At 41.3% G+C, this 21,221-nt stretch overlaps 1 protein-coding gene across 1 annotated transcript; it reads right to left on the bottom strand.

Annotated features, from left to right (window-relative positions):
- Positions 1-127: 127 nt before the first annotated feature.
- LOC105474722 (zinc finger protein 682-like) lies at positions 128-20,793 on the bottom strand. Its single transcript, XM_011729552.3, has 5 exons — positions 20,626-20,793; positions 11,968-12,047; positions 9,868-9,994; positions 9,238-9,333; positions 128-1,164 (listed from the first exon to the last, which is right to left on the bottom strand). The coding sequence occupies exons 2-5, from the start codon at positions 11,980-11,982 to the stop codon at positions 128-130; spliced, it is 1,275 nt and encodes a 424-aa protein (XP_011727854.2). The 5' UTR covers positions 11,983-12,047; positions 20,626-20,793.
- Positions 20,794-21,221: the final 428 nt, after the last annotated feature.

The following is a 21,221-nucleotide window of genomic DNA, read 5'->3' as shown; positions in this document are numbered from 1 at the left end:
TCTGTGAAAGGTGTTTTGACAGTCATTATATTTATAATTCTTTAGTTCAACATGAACTCTGATCCTGAGTAAGACATGAACAGGTATTAAAGGCTTTGCCACATTTTTTACATTTGTAGGATTTTTCTCAGGTATGAATTTTCTCATGTTCATTAAGGTCTGAGCAGTGGTTAAAGGTTTTGCCACATTCTTCAGATTTGTTGCATTTCTCTCTTGCATGAATTCTCTTATGGTTTGAAAGGCTTGAACAAGATATAAAGACTTTACCACATTCTTCACATTTATAGGGCTTCTCTCCAGTATGAATTCTTTTATGTTCAGTAAGGTGTGAGCACCGGTTAAAAGCTTTGCCACATTCTTCACATTTGTAGGGTTTCTCTCCAGTATGAATTCTCTTATGTTTAGTGAGGTTTGAACACTGGTTAAAGGCTTTGCCACATTCATCACATTTGTAGGGTTTCTCTCCAGTATGAATTCTTTTATGTAGAGTTAGGTATGAGAACCAGTTAAAGGCTTTGCCACATTCTTCACATTTATGGGGTTTCTCTCCAGTGTGAATTTTCTTATGTTTGGCATGGTTTGAACTGTGGTTAAAAGCTTTGCCACATTCTTCACATTTATAGAGTTTCTCTCCAGTATGAATTATAATGTGATTAGAAAGGTTTGTGAAGGATTTAAAGACTTTGCCACATTCTTTACATTTGAAATGTTTCTCTTCATTATGAACTGTCTTATGTTCAATAAAGCATGAGCAGTGCTTGAAGGCTTCCCCACATTGTCTACACTTGTAGGATTTCTCTGCAGTGTGGATTCTCTGAAGTGGAGTTAGAATTGAGGATATGTAAAAGGAACTGTCACATTCTTTACAGTTGGAAGATCTCTCTCCAGTATGTCTTATCTTATGTCTATTTAGATTTGATGGTTTACTAAAGACGTTCATGCATTTATTAAATTGAAAGATTTTGGTATGGGTAGTTGATAAAGATTGGTTAAGTCCATTATAACATTCTTTCTGTACCTTAGATTCACCCACCCTTTCCCAATTTTTCTTTAAGTCTAAATTCTCAGTGCCACAGCTTCCATATCTTCCCAGTATCACTTTTTGAAATGAATCTTTTATACCATGCTCTGGCAAGAGGTCTTGGGTGAAATGAGAAGAAACAGCTGAAAAAAATTAAAATAACATATTATCCAACTTACTGGACTTCGGTGAATATAATCTAAAAAGATAATGTATGAAATTATACTAAACACATTAGCGAGATAACATAATAAAATACTACAGGCCCTGATTTTTTCATGAACATAATCTAACAAAAATATACTGAACAAAATGTCTTTGTGAGAACTCTAGAAACCATATTAAAAGCCACAGACAAGAAGGAAAGCTTGTTACATTTACCCACCACAACTCTTTCTTCCCCTCAATACAGCATAATGACTTCAGGAATAAACTCCCAACTCCTAGCTTCTCCTTCAGTAGAAACAGTAGTGGCACATATGCCCATACTTTTGATGGAATTTCCAAAGACTAGTTTCTGTCTCCCATGACCCAAAGTGCTGATAGGAATAGTGGTAGAATAGAACCAACCTTTGAATTATAGGTTGGTTCTGCTGAGACCAAAGGTAAATAATTGTTATAGCAGCAGAGAAGCTGCAGTACCACAGACAGACAACAGATTTAGCAAATAATTGATTAGAGAAGAAGAAAGAAAGAAAGAAGAAATAAGGGTAAACCTCTTTAACTGGAAATTAAACACAAAATTCCAGAGAACATACATCCTGAGAATAGGTTTGAGAGGCTCATGGAAACCCTAACCTGAGTCACTTGGTGTCAGACTACCCAGGACAAGGCCATTTTATAAAGATTTTGACAGGTGGATTTTAGTGCCCAAATCTCAACCAAAGATTGCTACATATACATTAGGATAACATGGCTCAATCAAAAAATAAATAAATAAATAAATATCCAGAAATCAACCCTAAAGAAATGGAGATATATAAGTTACCTGAAAATTTTGAGATAACCATCTGAATAATGGCCAATGAGTAAAATGGGAAAACACATGAAATTAAGAAAATGAGAAAAGTATAAAAAGAAATAGAAATTGTTAGGTTGAAGAATAAAAGAAAAAACCCTGACAAATTCTCAAATGTAAAAAAATAAATTAAGAAGCTCAACACATTTCAAATACGATAAACACAGACAGACCCATAACAAGATACATTATAAGCAGTTTCAAAAGATTACAGATGAGAAGAGAATCTCAAAAACAGAAAGGGAAAAGCAATGTGTCATCTATAAGCATGCTTCTGTGAGACTACCAGAGCATAGTTGTTTCATATATCATCATTCTAGTACTACAGAAATTTTTGTGTATGGGATCACAGGGCACACAGAGAAAATAGGAAATCTGCCCTACTTGAAGAAACAAATCTCTAGAAACGGACCCTTAAAAAAGGGAGATTTTTGCATGTTTTTGACAAAGAATTTACAGTAATCATCTTAAACATGTTCAATGACCAAAAGTAGAACACATATAGATAACTATACAAAATCAGGCTGGGCATGGTGACAAGAGCAATATGGTTTACATAAAGTAAAATACTCTGCTTATTCATTTAAAAATAAATCCTGGCTATGTACAGAGGCTCACACCTGGAATTCCAGCTTTTGGAAGGCTGAGGTGGGAGAACTGCTTGATACCAAGAGTTCAAGACCAGCTTGAGTAACACAGTGAGGCTGTCTCTACAATTTTTTTTTTTTATTAGCCAGGCATGGTGGTATACGCCTATAGTCCCAGCTACTTAGAAGGCTGAGGTGGAAGGATCACTTGAGCTCAGGAGTTTGAAGCTACAGTGAGCTATGATCATACTGCTGCATACCACCAACCTGGATGACAGAGTGAAACCCTGTTTAAAAAAAACAAAACAAAACAGAAAAACCATGCATGAGGAAAATAATACATCAACAAAGAGATTTAAAAAAAAAAAAAAAACTATAAAAAAGAACCCAACTAAGCTGGGTGTGGTGGCTCACGCCTGTAATCCCAGCATGTTGGGAGGCTGAGGCAGGTGAATCACAAGGTCAGGAGTTCAAGACCAGTCTGGCCAACATGGTGAAACCCCATCTCTACTAAAAATACAAAAAAATTAGCCGGACATAATGGCAGGCGCCTGTAATCTCAGCTACTCGGGAGGCTGAAGCAGGAGAATTGCTTGAACCTGGGATGCAGAGGTTGCAGTGAGCAGAGATCACTCCATTGCACTCCAGCCTGGGCAACAGAGCAAGCCTTTGTCTCAAAAAAACAAAAACAAAAACAAAAACCTAACTAAAATTGTTGAGCTGGAAAATACACTCTGTTGAAAAATTTACTAAAGAGCTAAAACAGCAGACTTAATGAGGCAGAAAAAACATCAGCAAATTGAAGACATATCATTTATAAATATTGAGTTGTATGTAACATTTAAAAATGGAAAAAAATGAAGATGAAATATTGGACTTAATGGAAACTATTCAGTAGACCAATAAAAAGATACCAAGAAGATATAGGTGAAAAGTGGTAAGTTATTTTTTTAAAAAAGGGGGTGGTGCTGAGAACTTCTAAAATTTCAATGAGATAAAACCAAAAATATTACTAAGGATACTTGATCTAAAAGAAATTTACTTTCAAAAATAAGTGAAAAATAGGCTTCCAAGGTAAACAAAAGCTGAGAATGTTTGCTGCTACTAGTATGGTCCTACAAGAAATGACAAAAGCAGTCCATTATGTTGAACAATAAAATGATGCTGGACAACATCATAAATTCATATGAAAATATAAAGCTGTTAAAGGTAAATATATACACAGATATAGAATTGCCGAATGTTACATAAAACCAAAAATTTTGTACAATGTGAAAAACAACATAAATCTCCATAAATCTATTAATAAATGCACAATATAAAATGATATAATTTTTGACATTAATATCAAATGGGGGATATAAAGATAAATAATTCTCATACTCAATTGTAGGGAAGTTATGAGATAGATTATCAGAACTTTAAGAAGTTTTATGAACTGTCCATTTCTCAAGGTGATCACAAAGAAAGTACTTATAGAAGTAATGCAAAAGAAAATGAGAAAAGAATCAAAGCATGTCACTACACAGTCAACAAAACAAAAAGGAAGGCAGTGAGAGAGGTGAGAGAGGAAATGAGGGACAACGTATCTACAAGGAACAGAAAACAATTACAAACAAGATTGTAATAGTACTGTCATTTCCTTTAGGAATTATTTTAAATATAAATGGATTAAATTCCTTAATGAAAAGAAAATGGCTGAATGGATTAAGAACAAACAAGATTCTAAAATATGCTGTATACAACAGACCCAACTGTAGCTCTAAAGGAGTCAAATTGGCTGGAAGAATGAAAAAAATATATTCCATGAAAATAGTAACTACAATTGGGTGGTGTGGCCACAATTATACAAGATACATTTTAAATTAAAAACTGTCACACAAGACAAAGATTGATATAATGGTAAAATAGGCCCATTTACCAAAAATCTTTAACAGTTTTATATACACACACTCCACACACACACATACATACATATATATATGTGTGTATATATATGTGTGTGTGTGTATGTGTATATATGGAGCAATATTTGCTGCCACACATACGAAGTGAATATTGACGGAAATGACGTAAGAAATACACAGCAACACAGTTGTAGACTTCAAGATTCCACTTTCAATAATGAATAGAAAAATCACATAGAATATCAATAAGAAAACAGAAAATTTAAGGATTATAGACTAATTAGACCTAACAGACATGTACAGAATTCTCCAGGAAAAAAGGCAGAATACACAATATTATCAATTGTGTATTCATTCTGTTAGGACACATAACAACTTACCAAATTTAAGACTGAAATCAAACAATGTATTTTTTCCTAACCAAATCCAAAATATGTAGAAATTAAACACACTGTTGAACATATTCTTGCTCAAGGGTCAGATGATTTTTTGTTAAGATATCAGTACTGGCCGGGCATGGTGGCTCACGCCTGTAATCCCAGCACTCTGGGAGGCCGAGGCGGGTGGATAACAAGGTCAGGTCAGGAGATGGAGACGATCCTGACTAAAACGATGAAACCCTGTCTCTACTAAAAACACAAAAAAACTAGCTGGGTGTGGTGGCGGGCACCTGTAGTCCCAGCTACTCAGGAGGCTGAGGCAGGAGAATGGCGTAAACCCGGGAGGCAGAGCTTGCAGTGAGTCGAGATAGTGCTACTGCACTCCAGCCTGGGTGACAGACTGAGACTCCGTCTCAAAAAAAAAAGGTATCAGTACCAACAGTGATACACAAATTCAACGTAATCTCTATCAAAATCCCAATGGTACTTTTTTTGCAGAAATATTTTCCAAATCCTAAAATTTGCTTAGAAACTATGACTAGCTAAACACCATTTCAAAAAAAGAAAAGGATGGCTATGGTGACTTACGCTTGTAATTCTAGCACTTTGGGAGGTAAACATGAGAGGATCACTTGAGGCCAGGAGTTTGAAGTCAGATTGAACCCTGCCTCTATTATTAAAACAAAAACAACAACAACAACAACAACAACAAAAACTATAAAATAAAAAGAAGAGGAGGCTTTACACTTCCTGGTTTAAACATATTACACAAAGCTATAAAAAGATAAACATTGATAAATAATGAAATAGAAGAGAGAACCTAGATATAAACCCTTTGTATACAATTGAATGATCTTCCACAAGGTTGCTATGACCATACAATAGGGAAAGGAGACTCTTCAACAAATCATGTTGAAAATTGAGTATCTACATGAAAAAAATTAAGTTGGACCCTTCCTTTGCATTATATGCAAACAATATTTTAAAAGGATTCAACGCTTAAATGTGAAAATATAACAAAACTCTCAGGAGAAAATATAGAGGAGATCATGACATTGGTCTTTGCACTGTTTTCTTGGATATGATGTCAAATGCATAAGCAACAAAGAACAAAAAAAACTGAACTACGCAAACTTCAGAATTTCTGAACATTAAAGGAAACAACTAGTGGAGTGAAAATGCCACCTTAAAAATGGATGAAAATATTTACCTATTAGATATTTGATAGGAGTTAATGTACAGAATGTATCTCTCCTAAAACTCAGCCCCCAAAAAATAATAATTTGATTTAAAAATGGACAAAGGATTGAACTTTTTCTTTAAAAGATAATACTCAAATGGACAACAGGCACTTGAAAGAATGCTGAAAATTACTAATTTGTGGAGAACTGCAAAGCAAAATCACAATGAGGTATCACCTCACATCCATCAAAATGGTCACTATTAAAAACGAACAGAGCCGGGCACAGTGGCTCATACCTGTAATCCCAGCATTTTGGGAGGCTGAGGCGGGTGAATCACATGAGGCCAGGAGTTCGAGACTAGTCTGGCCAACATGGTGAAACCCCATCTCTACCAAAAACACAAAAATTAACCGGGCATGGTGGTGCATGCCTATAATCCCAGCTACTCAGGAGGCTGAGGCACAAGAATCACTTGAACCCAGGAAGCAGAGGTTGCAGTGAGCTGAGATTGCGCCACTGCATTCCTACCTGGGTGACAGAGTAAGACTCTGTCTGGAAAAAAAAAAAAAAAGACTAACAGAAACTAATCTGTCAAGGACGTGGCGAAATGGAAACCTGTGTGAACTGTTGATGAAAAAATATGACAACAGTCACTATTAAAAATATGACACAGCCACTATTAAAAACCAGTATAGAGATTCCTCAAAACACTAAAAATGGAATTATCATATAATCCAGCAATCCCATTTCTGAGTATATATTCAAAGTATGCAACTCAGAACCTAGAAGATATATTGCAGCATTATTCACAAAAGCCAAAATGCAGAATCAACCCTGACGTCCCCCAACTGATGAATAAAAATAAATGTGGCATATACATAAAATTGAGATTATTTAGCCTTAAAGAAGGAAATATTGTATGATAAGGATAAAGCTTGAGAATATTATGTTAATTGAAATAAGCCAGTACAAGTACTGACAAAGGTGTGAAGAAAAATAAATTCCATATATTGTTGCTGTGCTGTAAACTGATAGAGTCATTAGCAAAACCAGTATGGAGGTTCTTAATTAAAAAATGAAAAAGTAAAACTACCATATAATTCATCCATCCCACTTCTGTGTAAATAACCAAAAGAAATAAAATAATTATCTCAAAAGAAAAAAAAAACTATACCCTCATGTTCACTGCAACCTTTTTTCACAATTGCCAAGATATGAAAACAACCCAAATGTCTGCAGACACTAAAAATAAAAGTACACACAGACACACACACACACTCCAGAATATTATTCAGTCATTACAAATAACAAAATCCCGCCATTTCAACAACATGGATGAACATGGAGGAAATTATGCTAAGTGTAATAAGCCAGGCACAGAAAGAAAAATACTGCATAATCTCTCTTATAAGGGGAATCAAAAAGGGTTGAACTCATAGAAGCAGAGAGTACAAAGATGATTGCCAGAGGCTGGAGGCAGTGAAAATAGGGAGCTGTTGTTCAAAGAGTACAACTTTCCATTATAAGATAAATACATTTTGGGGATCTAGTGTATAGCATTGTGACTGTAGTTCATAATAGTGTTCTGTATGCTTAAAATTTGCTAAGATAGGCCGGGCGCGGTGGCTCAAGCCTGTAATCCCAGCACTTTGGGAGGCCGAGGCAGGCGGATCACAAGGTCAGGAGATCGAGACCACAGTGAAACCCCGTCTCTACTAAAAATACAAAAAATTAGCCGGGCGCGGTGGCGGGCGCCTGTAGTCCCAGCTACTCAGGAGGCTGAGGCAGGAGAATGGCGGGAACCCGGGAGGCGGAGCTTGCAGTGAGCCGAGATCGCGCCACTGCACTCCAGCCTGGGCAACAGCGTGAGACTCCGTCTCAAAAAAAAAAAAAAAAAAAAAAAAAAAAATTTGCTAAGATAGTTGCATCAAATCATCACATTGTACACAACACTTACACAATTTTTATTTGTGAAAAAATCCACATTACACACATGTACATATATACACAAATGTATACACACCAACATATATATGAATAACAGTTCCGATCATAGCAAACAAAATTATAAAATTATAGTTATTATAAACTAAGGTAGCAAGTAGAAGTTAAATATATGCTTAGCACTGCTCTAAGCTACCCAAATACATAGCATATTTAAGAAATCTAGGAAGTTGATATGGTTTGGCTGTGCTCCCACCCAAATCTCGACTTAAATTGTATCTCCCAGAATTCCCACATGCAGGGGGAGGTAATTGAATCATGGGGGCCGGTCTTTCCCGGGCTATTCTCATGATAGTAAGTCTCATGAGATCTGATGGCTTTCTCAGGAGTTTTGCTTCTTCCTCATTTTCTCTTGCTGCTGCCATGCATTTAGCCTCCCGCCATGATTTTGAGGCCTCCCCAGCCATGTGGAAATAGTAAGTCCGGCTAAACCTCTTTTTCTTCCCAGTTTCAGGTATGTCTTTGTTAGCAGTGTGAAAACCAATACAGAAGTGAATAGATACACTAAACTATACTACAGTTGAGAATTTTGGGCAGAGTTTAAATTACCAATCTCAGTTTATACTAAAACAATAAATGTTTAATAAAAAATAACAGTTTCTTACATTTAGGGAGATGTCTAGTGTTCTTATAAAATTACGGAGTATAAATTTCTATAGACTGACATTTAAAACCTCTCTAGAATGGGAAATCACACAGCAGAAAACACGTAACATCTGTTCTAGTGTTCCTGGGATTTGGAACCAAATCCCACTCCTCTCACACACCTTAGACATAATGCAAAAAGGGAACTTAAAAAATAGTTTAACACACAGCTTTTCAAAAATACAGATATTCCTGTGTCCCCAAAGCAATGGAAGAACAATCAGATCATATGTTGTGTTCCAAGCTATGAAGACGACTTTGGCTCTCACTGTCATCTTGAAGAAAGATCACTGAAGGGAAAGCAGAGCCCTAAAAGAATTTCAGAGCATGGGACAGAGGCATTGCTTTGTGAGAGCAAGGGAAAGAAACGCAGGCTTCTCAGAAACCATTGCCATTGGAGCAGAGCTTCCCAAACCACGTTTTAAGGTCTGGCTTCCTCCTTGATCTTTGAACCTCTCATCTGTATCATCTACTTCATTTACTCCACCTACCTGGGTGTCTGCCTATTGTCTCATGTTTCTTCACATTCCACGGCTCATTCCTTTGCTCTAGACAGGTGATCAGGTCTGGCTTAGAGACAGCAATACCTGTTTTATTTAAAAAAAATTTTTTTTAAAAGGACCTGTTTTATTTTTTAAAAAGTAGCATGACTCTTGCTTAGATTCTCTAATTACCAACCTAGTACTGTGCTCAGTAGAGAAATGAGGAAACAGCAGATTCTAGAAAATTAATCCTAAAATACTATTTCCTCACAGAACCTTTAGAATATTTAGAAAGTATTTTAAATTTGTGAGTCCCTAGCTTCACTACCTATTGCTACTAAATCAAAAATTGGTGGTAGTAACTGGATTTTTTAGGGTGTAGCAACACTATTTTATGCCACGAAATTTCTGGAATTACCACCACCAGAGTATGCACATCACCTCAAGAAAGGAAAGATAATGTCAAGATAAAATACCTTCAAGATTATTTTCTTCTACACCAACAAATCCCCAAGTTTTCCTTGAAAGCAGAAATCTGAAACTCATTCATGCAAAGCAGAAATTCCCAAAAATATTCTACAACGAAGGAAATAAAATCTTTAGCGTAAAATAGAAATTGTGCATTGAAGTGATCCTCACCCAGAGAGACCAGGTTTCTGTAGTTTTCTAACATCACGTCCCTATACAGATTCTGCTGAGCCGGGTCCAGATAGCTCCACTCCTCCGGAGAGAATTCTATGGCCACATCCCTGAATATCAACAGTCCCTGGAAAAGAGAAAACACATACTTATCAAGTGGCCATGGGTAGAGTTCTTAATTTGATTCCAGGCACAAAGAGAGACAGAGAGAACTAGTTCTTACTTACACAAGAGACTGAAATGATCAAATAATTGTAAACACAGAAATATTCTCTAACGTATTCTCTTAATTCTGAAGAAAGAGGATGGCATAAGCTCCACATAACCAGTGTAGATATTCTACTCTCGTGAATAATACAGTATAAAATTAAGGGTATCAACACAGGCACATATATTTTTTTTCCTGCTATATTCACATCACACAGGATAAGTTGTAAATATTTCTCATATGTAGATTCATCAGAAGGTACCCCTCAAATTTTAATGTGTACACAATAAACTAGAGATCTTCTTCTTAAAATGCAGGTTCTGATCCAGACCTAGGGTGAAGCCTGAGTTTCTGAATTTCTAAGTGGGCTATACACTGATGCCACTGTGTCTGGGCCAAGGAAAATATTCTTTCGAACATGCAGGAAGTGGCAGAGCCTGTGTTTATTTCAGTTTATCTAACCAATAAACACGAGAGCCTTCATTTTCCAAAGCTAGCTATAAGCAAGGAGAATCTAAAAAGAAAGAAGAGCTTCCCAATTAAATGTGATGGCTTATTTATATCAGTCAGTAAATCTCCCCAAGGTATTAAATAATAATGAGAAAAATAACTCTATAGTGCCAAAAATCTGACAGAGAGCACCTTAACAAGTAAACAAAATTAACATCAACTATAATAGGATAAATTGACATCAAGGATGTCAAGGGTAAAATGACATCAAGGATCACATACAAGGATCACATGACATCAAGGACACAACATCACTGCTCTGATATTATTGGCCACAAAAATAGTAAATTACAATCTGAATCTAATCATGTAGAAACATCTGGTTTTTTGTTTTGTGTTTTTGAGACAGTCTTGCTCTGTCGCTCAGGCTGGAGTGCAATGGTGCAATCTCGGCTCGCTGCAACCTCTGCCTCCTGGGTTCGAGGGATTCTCCCACCTCAGCCTCCCAAGTAGCTGGGACTACAGGCGCACGTCACCACGCCCAGTTAATTTTTGTATTTTTAGTAGAGATGGGGTTTCACCATGGTAGCCAGGCTGGTCTTGAACTCCTGACCTCAAGTGATCTGCCCATCTTGGCCTCCCAAAGTGCTGGGATTACAGGTATGAGCCACAGTGTCTGGCCAGAAACATCAATAGGACCCGGTGTGTGATGATCCCCTTCCTGTGTCCAAGTGATCTCATTGTTCAATTCCCACCTATGAGTGAGAACATGCGGTGTTTGGCTTTCTGTTCTTGCGATAGTTTGCTGAGAATGATGGTTTCCAGTTGCATCAGAAACATCAGTTTTATGCAAAGTTCAAGCTATAGATATTTCCCTGGTTCTTCAATCTATAATAGTGTTTTTCAATAGTGTTTCTTTAGCATCCTAGACAGCAAGTGTCTTCTAATTATTCTCTTTTCAGAACTTTAAGTTATTCCAGGCAATGAATGCCATCCTCTTTAAATGTCTCTTTTCTTAATTCTGTTCTGCATAGAGATGATGGAGCATGTGGATGAAATCTAAACAGTACATGGTCCCCTTCTTCATTGACACCCCAAGACCCAGACCCATTCCCAGGGGTAATCCTGGGGATCCACACTTTCCCATGTTGATATGTCACAGAACATTTCAATACTGCCCATCATACATTAATGGTAAGATTTGGTCATGACATATAAGAAGCCTGGATGGAGACAATGGAGAGAAGGTTCTGGTACACAGGAGGAAGGATTTTACAGAGGTCCTTGATTATCAATCATAAGAAAAAGCCGGGGGGGAAGTAGTTGGAAAGAAACACATTAGGCAGGTACATCAGAAGTACAGAAATAAAGGTTTGCAAGTTCTAAACACATAACGTCCCAGAAGAAAAGAGGACACATCCCCTGAACCCAGACACATTCACCTGAGAACCAGCCATTTCTTCCTCTTCTTCCTTCTTCTCTGGGATTCCTTCTCAGGTGAGATTATCTGGACAAATCACACCTGCATTTGAGAATATGCCTTTAAAGGTGTCAGCACAACCCTTTCAACTGCAACCAGCACACCTACAGGTAGAAGTGCAGAAAAGGGAATACTCCCCTATTCTTTGTCACAGGAGAGAGGAAAAATGAGCTACCACATAAAGACCAAAAATTTCCTGCCTTCAGGTGATCTCCCCTGCCATGAACTCTAGCAATTTCTGGTACAGCAAAGGAAATATGGACCTTGGTGACCTACCCCTATCCAACCCAAGTAGAGCCCTCTGACCTCCTTTTGGAACTCAAGTCTCGTGACTGTATCTGGGAGCCCTCAAGCTCGACTCTCATCTCACCTTAGGATCGTTGGGGGGCACTTACTTAAAACAACAATTATGCTTCCATTCAGACCACAGACAGGATCTTTGGAGAGGGCACATGTGATGGTAGTTCTCTAAACTGGCTATTTGATTCTAATTGGAAGCCTGGGCTGAGAACCACATAGCTGAATACTGTCTCTCAGGCTTCAATGTACATATAAATAATCTGGTATTCTAATTTGGTATTCCAGGCCCCATTCTAAGTAATGTGTTTCCGCAGGTGTGAAAGGGGTCTGCAAATTGGCTTCTATAACAAGTCTTCTGATACTGTTCCCCCGGACTCCTTATCAGCAGCACTCAGCGAGAGAAAGTAAACACAGCACAGACTCCCTTGTACCCAACACTGGTATCACAACAGAAATGCTTTGGCCGGGCGCAGTGGCTTCTGCCTGTAATGCCAGCACTTTGGGAAGCTGAGGCAGGCGGATCACCTAAGGTCGGGAGTTCAAGACCAGCCTGCACTGGGAGAACAACATGGACACGGGCATTAATGCAATGTTCCATAATCCCCAGGAGTTACATGAAGGGCCCAGCTGTTCTTTATCTGTTTCTCCATCACTGAGTTTTAGAAAGAAAATATATAGAATAAAAGCCAAATACAGACAGATGGGAGAGATACAGAAAGAAGGGGTTAAATGTAGTTGACAAGGATTTTTCGTTGTCGTGTTTGTATTTACTTTCTTATAAGTAGTAACTACTGGATCTGCAGGAATGAAAAACAATTTGATCTGCAGGAATGAACAGGTTGCTGAGTGGCATGTCTCCAGCAGCACTGGTCTCAACGAAAAACAAAGGTCCCCAATCACACAGTTCTTTGTTCTCATTTATCTGCTTTTGGATTTGGGAAAATTGTGAGCACCTCCTCTGGAGAGAGCACAGGAACCACCATGCAAAACTCTGATGTCCTCTAATGAATTCTGTGCGGGAGATTTCAGGGTGGGAGAAGGCCTGGGAAGCAGGTTGATCTGGCAGAGTGGGGCCAAGAAGCAGGCCCTCAGCTTCTCATCTTTATGCATCTGGGTACTATCGGTTCTGTTTTTCCTAAGCCTGCCCAACAGACAGTTGACTCCCAGAGTTTGTGTAATTTTAACCAATTTTAGCCACTTCCTCGTCTATTTTATAAGATGCAGTGACGACCAATTTAACCAACACCCGTCGAGCTTTCTAGGACAAATATATTAGAAACTAAATATTTATTCTTGGCAAGCAAAATGCAATAGAAACAAAGATAATAACCACTCTTTTGTCCATGGATAGCCCTTCAGATGGCAACACCAGAACTCACAAAAGAACAAGAAAACAGAAGTGGCCCCAATGAAGCCACAATCCCCTGTATACCTCCCTACCTCCCTTCCTTGTACTGACCACAGGAGGCTGAATTCCACCGTTTATCCACTGGCTCTAGACTGAAAGTGCCTGGTTGGTAAGGATCCATGACTGTGTCATGTTTTTGTAACGGCCATATGAAATGGAAGCAACTGGTTTATCAGTTTGAGTCTCGAGATCTCCTCCTTGTTTTTTCCCCAATACCAAGAAACTGGAGCCAGTCCCATCTGGATATCAATCAAAGAGATTCCTTTTGTGATGGGGGGAAGAAGAAACATGCATGACTCATTTCTCTTCCTCTGAGATGGAAGGAGCTTTGTTTATTCATTTATTTTTAATGGAAAAAGAAAACAGGAAAAAAGCCTACAGCATCCAGTATTCCCAGGCCTGACCTTGCTTAGCTTCCAAGATGAGATGAGACTGGGCATGTTCGGAGTGGTATGGCCATAGACTGGAAGCAGATTTAGACCTTTTTGTCAGCCTGACCTTAGTCTGCACTAATGTTTAAAGACTCCCCGGTACCTGTGACAGGGTCCTCAGTGACCCTGGGCTTATGTCCCCATGGTCATAAAGGCAAGAGAGATTTCGGCTGATTCTGTGGGGCAAAAATGGAAAACAGGCCAGCACGGTGGCTCACAACTGTAATCCCAGCACTTTGGGAGGCTGAGGTGGGCGGATCACCTGAGATCAGGAGTTCGAGACCATCCTGGCCAACATGGTGAAACTCTGTCTCTATTAAAATACAAAAAAATTAGCTGGGCGTGGTGGCAGGCACCTGTAATCCCAGCTACTCGGGAGGCTGAGGCAGGAGAATTGCTTTAACTCAGGAGGCAGAGGTTGCAATGAGCTGAGATCACCCCACTGCACTCCAGCCTGGGTGACAGAATGAGACTCTATCTCAAAACAAAACAAAACAAAACAAAAAACACACAAAACTGCCATGGTGGAGTGGCAGATTCTTAATCCAGAGGAGATATCACCTGTCCCTAATTAGCTAAATCTTGAGTAAGAGAAAGGACAACAGTGCTTCCATATGACACTTTACAGGTGAGTGTGACTGTGACCATGGCTCTGCCTATTTTGTGGCCCTAACCTCATCCTGCTGAGGTTCTTATTTACATTTACAGATTCTGTCACTAGGCTCTTTTTTTTTTTGAGACGGAGTCTCACGCTGTTGCCCAGGCTGGAGTGCAGTGGCGCGATCTCGGCTCACTGCAAGCTCCGCCTCCCGGGTTCCCGCCATTCTCCTGCCTCAGCCTCCTGAGTAGCTGGGACTACAGGCGCCCGCCACCGCGCCCGGCTAATTTTTTGTATTTTTAGTAGAGACGGGGTTTCACCGTGGTCTCGATCTCCTGACCTTGTGATCCGCCCGCCTCGGCCTCCCAAAGTGCTGGGATTACAGGCTTGAGCCACCGCGCCCGGCCTCTTTTTTTTTTTAAATGGAGTTTCACTCCTGTTGCCCAGGCTAGAGTGCAATGGCGCAATCTCGGCTCAACGCAACCTCTGCCTCCCGGGTTCAAGCGATTCTCTTGCCTCAGCCTCCCGAGTAGCTGGGATTACAGGCATGCACTACCACCCTAGCTAATTTTGTATTTTTAGTAGAGATGGGGTTTCTCCATGTTGGTCAGGCTGGTCTTGAACTCCCGACCTCAAGTGATCTGCCCACCTTGGCCACCAGGCTCTTTTTATACCAAGAGCTACTTACACAACTGTAACAGGTCACTGGACTTGGAAAACTCAAAGGGTGCCACTCTGAAACTGGGGCTTTAAGACGTCTGTGTCAGCACAGTGGCTCATGCCTGTAATCCCAGCACTTGGGAGGCCAAGGCAAGAGGACAGCATAAAGCCAGGAGTTCGAGACCATCCAGGGCAACAGAAGTGAGATCTCACCTCTACACAAAATAAAAAATAAAATTTGCCATGTGGTGTGGTGTGTCCCTTTAGTTCTCGCTGTTGAGGAAGGAGGATCACTTGAGCCCAGAAGTTTGAGGCTGCAGTAAGCTATGAATGTGCCACTGCACTCTAGCCTGAGTGAAAAGAATGAAACCATGTCTCAAAAAATAAAATAAAGTAAATAAAAGCTTTAAAAAAGGGGAGAAGAGCAAAATTTATTCTCCTATTTTCTGGTGGGGGAATTAAGCCTCTTATTTCTAGCTGCTCTCAGTATAAAGAGCTCCTTTCATGTTTGGGGTGTACAGACACCTGCAGGGGGTGCTCCCCAGGAAGAAGTAACTGGGCTTTCAATGACCTGCCACAGCCCAGGTTCCCCGGGAAGAACTAACTGGGCTTTCAATGACCTGCCACAGCCCAGGTTCCCCGGGAAGAAGTAACTGGGCTTTCAATGACCTGCCACAGCCCAGGTTCCCCAGGAAGAAGTAACTGGGCCTTCAGTGACCTTCCACAGCTAAGTCAAGGGCCATCGTCTTGGACTCATGGATATCTGAACTCCAGTAGGTCTAGATTCAGGCACTTGAGGGTTAGCCTTGGACAAACTGCATATCAAAGAGGGTTTGTAGGAAAGAAAAAAATAGAAAAGTGCTAGCAAGTACCCATGTTAAGTACTCAGCGCAGGGTTAGTGAAGAAGTGGTTTGTGCCTACAGGTACTGGCCCAAGTGGGGCTATGCTCCGGCTCACTCCTGTGTCCATGCAGGCAGATGAGATGACGGTCATATCATCCAAAAGCCTGGGTGGCTGGAGACCAGGTTGCTGGGGGCGGGGATAGGCCAGGAGTCTTCCAGGCACCTGTGTGGGTTTTCTACGGGAAACTAGAAGCAAAGGTGCTGTGACGGGTTTCCTGAGGGTGAAGCCTTGTTCTGGGAGGGATATGGCCATGTCAGTGCCTAGTGGGTATGTTTGCAAGGGGGTGAAAATCGTGTAGTGGCAGCAGAGTAAAGAGGGGGGTCTGTCTTCAGAACTCTGCTTCTAAGTCCTCAGTCCTGTCTGATCCTGAGAGGAAAGCTGGAATCCCAGGAGAATGTGCAATGTGCGTGCAGCATAACAGAGCTTCCCAATCCTGGGACACCCTGAGATGCCTCCAGCCCAGGCCGCTGTGATGTCTTGTCTTTTTTTTTTTTTTTTTTTTTTTGAGACGGAGTGTCACTCTGTTGCCCAGGCTGGAGTGCAGTGGCGCGATCTGGGCTCACTGCAAGCTCCGCCTCCCAGGTTCACCCATTCTCCAGCTTCAGCCTCCCAAGTAACTGGGACTACAGGCGTCCGCCACCACGCCCAGCTAATTTTTTGTATTTTTAGTAGACATGGGGTTTCACCATGTTAGCCAGGATGGTCTCAATCTCCTGACCTCGTGATCTGCCCGCCTCCGCCTCCCAAAGTGCTGGGATTACAGGCTGTGATGTCTTTTTTTCTGATACCAAATGTGTGGAGTTTGCTGAACACCAACCAATTCTCCAACACCAACAGGGTGTCCAAAAACTCAATTCTGACACCACCCACAGTGAGCACAGGACCCACAGGTTCAGGACTCAGTCCCACAACACTGCCCCCACGGCAGGGGCCAGTCACACGTCCCTGGGGGCCCACCAATACTTTTGAGCTACTGCCTATATATCAGAAACTCCCATCACCCACTCCTCAAGTTCAATAATTTGATAGAGCTATTCGCAGAACTCAGCAAAGCACTGTACTTATGTTTACCAGTTTACTGTAAAAGACACAACTCAGGAACAGTCAAATGGAAGAGCTGAATATGGCAATGGAAAGTCATGGGGGAAGATGGAGCGGGTAAATACAGCTGTGATTAATGAAATCCTTCAGCTCTGTGTTCTCCAAGAATAGCTTAATAAAAAGCAACACCCCTCTCATTGTAACTTCGATGAAGTTCCTTCTTATACCTATCACGAGGCCAGGCACAGACTCTCAAATTCCCATTTTTTCCCCCTATAAACAGTCAGCTGAACAATTTTGTCTTCAGTTGTTAGAACAAAATACTTATTAACCAAACTGCTTAAGATTCTCTCCTCCCAGGTCCCTGAATTTGTACCACCCTCTGCTTGAGCTAACATACAGCTCCTATTTATGCCCCTCCTAAGGCTGATTTGGGAGTCGAACTTTCTCTGATTTAGGATCTGATTTGCCACCCTGTATCTTGTCCTCTCACTCTCACCTTTGTACTCTGGTTTGTTCCTCCAAATGAAAGCAAGCCCTTGTCTGCCTTACCCTTTGAGATCCTGGAAGATATCATACTTGGTGCTTTCCCTCTGTTGTAATACTCCTTTAGAATTAAGTAACTTCTTATCTAAATGTGAATTTGTTTTATTTGACAAAGTCTAGAAACAGTCCCAGAACAATAACAATTCCATCCTCAGAAAGAGCCTCCAGACTCCTTCCATTCCGACTCCAACAGCATCCGCCTGTGGATCCCAGCTCTCCAGGGCTATACAGCTCTTGTCGGTATGAAGTGCTCCTTTCATGCTGGGGTGTGCAGGCTGGGACACCTGCAGGGGAGGCTCCCCAGGAAGAACTAACTGGGCCTTCAATGACCTCCTTTTGCAGGCTCAAGATTGGCCTTAGCTTAGAGTCACTAGGCTCCGACTTCTATTTCCCAGTCCGGGTTACTTAGTTGTAAATGAGAAAATGCCCAGTGTTTGAAGGATCCAGCAAAATCACTCAAACAGAATGTTTATTTAAGAGAATAAAATTAAAAGGCACTTACATTGTATACCTCAATAGAAAAAGCAAAACTATCAGTTTCAGACAATAAACATGTCACATTATTTCAATAATTCGAATTATTCAGTAAACAATCACATATGAGCATATCTAGGAGATGCCAAGTCCTATCTTGTAAAATTCAGTATTAAACTCAGACATCTAGATAACAGAGATACCAACTCCACAAGTCCTCCACCCTGCAAAAAAGAGGAACTCATATTTTGACGAATCAATGTAATTCACAAATTAATCTACTATTTTTTTGTGGAAATGTATTCATTTCCTATAGCCATACTGGAAGAGGATTTTCCCTATTACTTTCCCTGGTAGCATTCCCACAGGTAAGTCCTGGGATTCTGTTTAAAATCACCCCCTAAAAAAGAACAGGCCTGACAAACTCACTACACTCACTCTAGTGAAGAAAAAGGTAAATCAGAAATTTTAACAAGTGAATATTTGACTATATATTTAATGTCTTTTCTGAAATCCACCTCTTAAACATTTTCTTACCTTTGAAGCTCTACTGCTAAAATGCAATTGACAGTTAATAAAAAAACTAAGCTTGAAATAAGTGAAAAAAATTTGTCAAGGTGTAAAACCCAGGGAGTGGCAATGCTGACAAATCTGACTCAAGCGCCAAGTCAGGCCATCCTATCACTTGGGACATTCCTCTGTTTCCATACTGCTCCCTGAACTGCTCACTGACCACCTTCCCCCCTTGCCCAGGAGCCACCACACTGTGCCCCAAGTGGTTTGACTCTGCAGATTCTTGCACCCCCTCACTGGAGTGGGTTTTCCTTGTCCTTTGGAACAGTTTTTTCCCCTTCACAAGTCTGAGAGAACCCAGATGTCAGAAATCATTTCTGTCTTATCTTCTCAATATCAGCATCCAACTTAACTGGCTGACCAGCAATGTGTCTCCAAGGAACAGAAGCTGGAGTTGGGTGAAGACAATCTGCATATCCTAAGGGGTTAGCTTTGTAACTGATGGGTAGAACCAGCTTCCTCTCAGCCCCAGGGCATCCAACTGCTCCCTTAAGAGGCTCCACCTCCATCACTGAGGCTGTCCTCTGGGAGGAAAGGAACAAGGTGCTAATGGTCACTAAACATGCCTTGAGACAGTCCTGGGTCACCCGCAGACAATTATGAAACCTAGGCACAGAAAAAGACAGGAGGGTGGCTCAGGACACATGACCTTGTACAATTTCCAAAGCAGAACCTCAAACCAAAGACATTCCGATAAGGTGTCTGTGCCTGGGGAAGATAAAAGAAGAGACGCAAAGATTTTTTTAAAGCAGTGTGTCAGGGGATTCTTCTCTGCTCACATAAAACGTTTACAAACAGAAAACAGATGTCTAAAAAAGTGCCAACCAATGCTTTGTGAAAAAATGATTAAAATACTGTGTGTGAAATGTACAATAAGGGACAAATAGGCTGGGGGGACAGGATGGTGGATGTGAGACCCTGCTTGTTACACATTTGGAAACGCAGTGGAAAACCAGTCCCCCTCTGGAGTGTTTAAAATAATTAACTAGCAGTCAGTTAGACTGAAGTAGCACTAGTACCATTGGTTCCTAAGGAAAAAAATCCAGCTCAAATACATGTCTTGTAAATTACTACCTTAGGGGGAAACGATATTCAGGTTGAACCAACCGCAAACCTCCAATTAACCTCTCATTACATAATCAGGAAATTTCCACCTGGACAGTCCAAATGAGGCGACTCCACAACTGTCACTGTAATTTCTGAATTTGGTTCGCTTCCTCATGCCCCTTACAAAAGCCTTTGCTCCAAGCACCCACAAACCATGACTGGGCGCTCTGCACTGATGAACAGCTCTTTGCTCAAATAATCTCTTTAACGTTAAAACCTTGACTCCCTTTTCATTTTTACCAGGAGAAGGGAGGCCTGGAACCCCAGGCCCCACAGCTCCTCCCACGCAGTGGCTCCTCCTGGGTCCGGGCGCTCCCCAGGCCCCTGCCGCCGCCACCGCACAGCTGCCAGCCAGGGCCCGGGCCGGGCGGAAGTCGAGCACAGATGCGGACCGGACGCCAGGTGAGGCTGGCGGAAGCCCACATCCTGAGGCCAGGGGAAGCTGGGGCCGGGTCCAGCGGGGTCTCGAGTCTGCAGACTCCGGAGGGAGCTGTGGGGAGGCCTGGGGCCGCCACAGCCAGTTCCAGCCCGTTTCCATCAGCCCCCTGCCCACCTCGGGACCTCGCCCACATACTCACCATTTCCCAGCTTCCCGGGTGTCCAGGCTTCTTAGCTATGGATCTCCTGATACTTGCAGGTCAAAGGGCAAGAGGCTGTGGCGGCCACCCGGGCTTCCCAGCGCCGAGCACGCCGAGCACAGAAGACCCAGCTAGTGCTGCAGAGAGAGAGACGAAGGCCCCGCCAGATCCCGGAAGCCGCGCCCTTCTGTCCGGCTGCGCGCCTGATTGGACGGTTCCTGCGTCAGCGCCCCTGATTGGGTAGGGCTCCAGGCCCCGCCCCTCAGTCGCTGAGTGACGGAGGACGTGATCGGACGCTGGGCTGAAGGCGACGAAGTGACGGGTTCTTGGCTGCAGGCTTTTCATGCGGGGCTTCCTGCTTGTGGCCCAGCCCAGGGGTATTTTGTATAAGGTTATATCCATTTATAAATAATATATATGTTATTCACAAATGAAAACAATATAATGGCAATGATTTTAACGTTTCAGATTTTATGACCTTTCTGGCCTCTGGTAGTTTGATCAGGCAGCCTGAAATTTCAAAAAGGAGGCAATCCTTTAAGAAATGAAATATAAGCCACGTGTGAATTTTAAATTTCCTAATAACCACCTTTTAA

The sequence above is a fragment of the Macaca nemestrina genome, chromosome 1, assembly GCF_043159975.1.
Source record: "Macaca nemestrina isolate mMacNem1 chromosome 1, mMacNem.hap1, whole genome shotgun sequence".
NCBI lineage: Eukaryota > Metazoa > Chordata > Mammalia > Primates > Cercopithecidae > Macaca > Macaca nemestrina.
This window is presented reverse-complemented; position numbering and strand designations above follow the sequence as displayed.

Bases quoted from the DNA above. Each gene is read 5' to 3' on its own strand.
- LOC105474722 (XM_011729552.3), bottom strand. The intron at 9,334-9,867 runs GTGAGGATCACT...TAAATAAAACAG, and splicing joins CAGAAACCTGGTCTCTCTGG to GTATTGCTGTCTCTAAGCCA. The intron at 1,165-9,237 runs GTAGGTGGAGTA...AATTTTTTTCAG, and splicing joins GACAATAGGCAGACACCCAG to CTGTTTCTTCTCATTTCACC.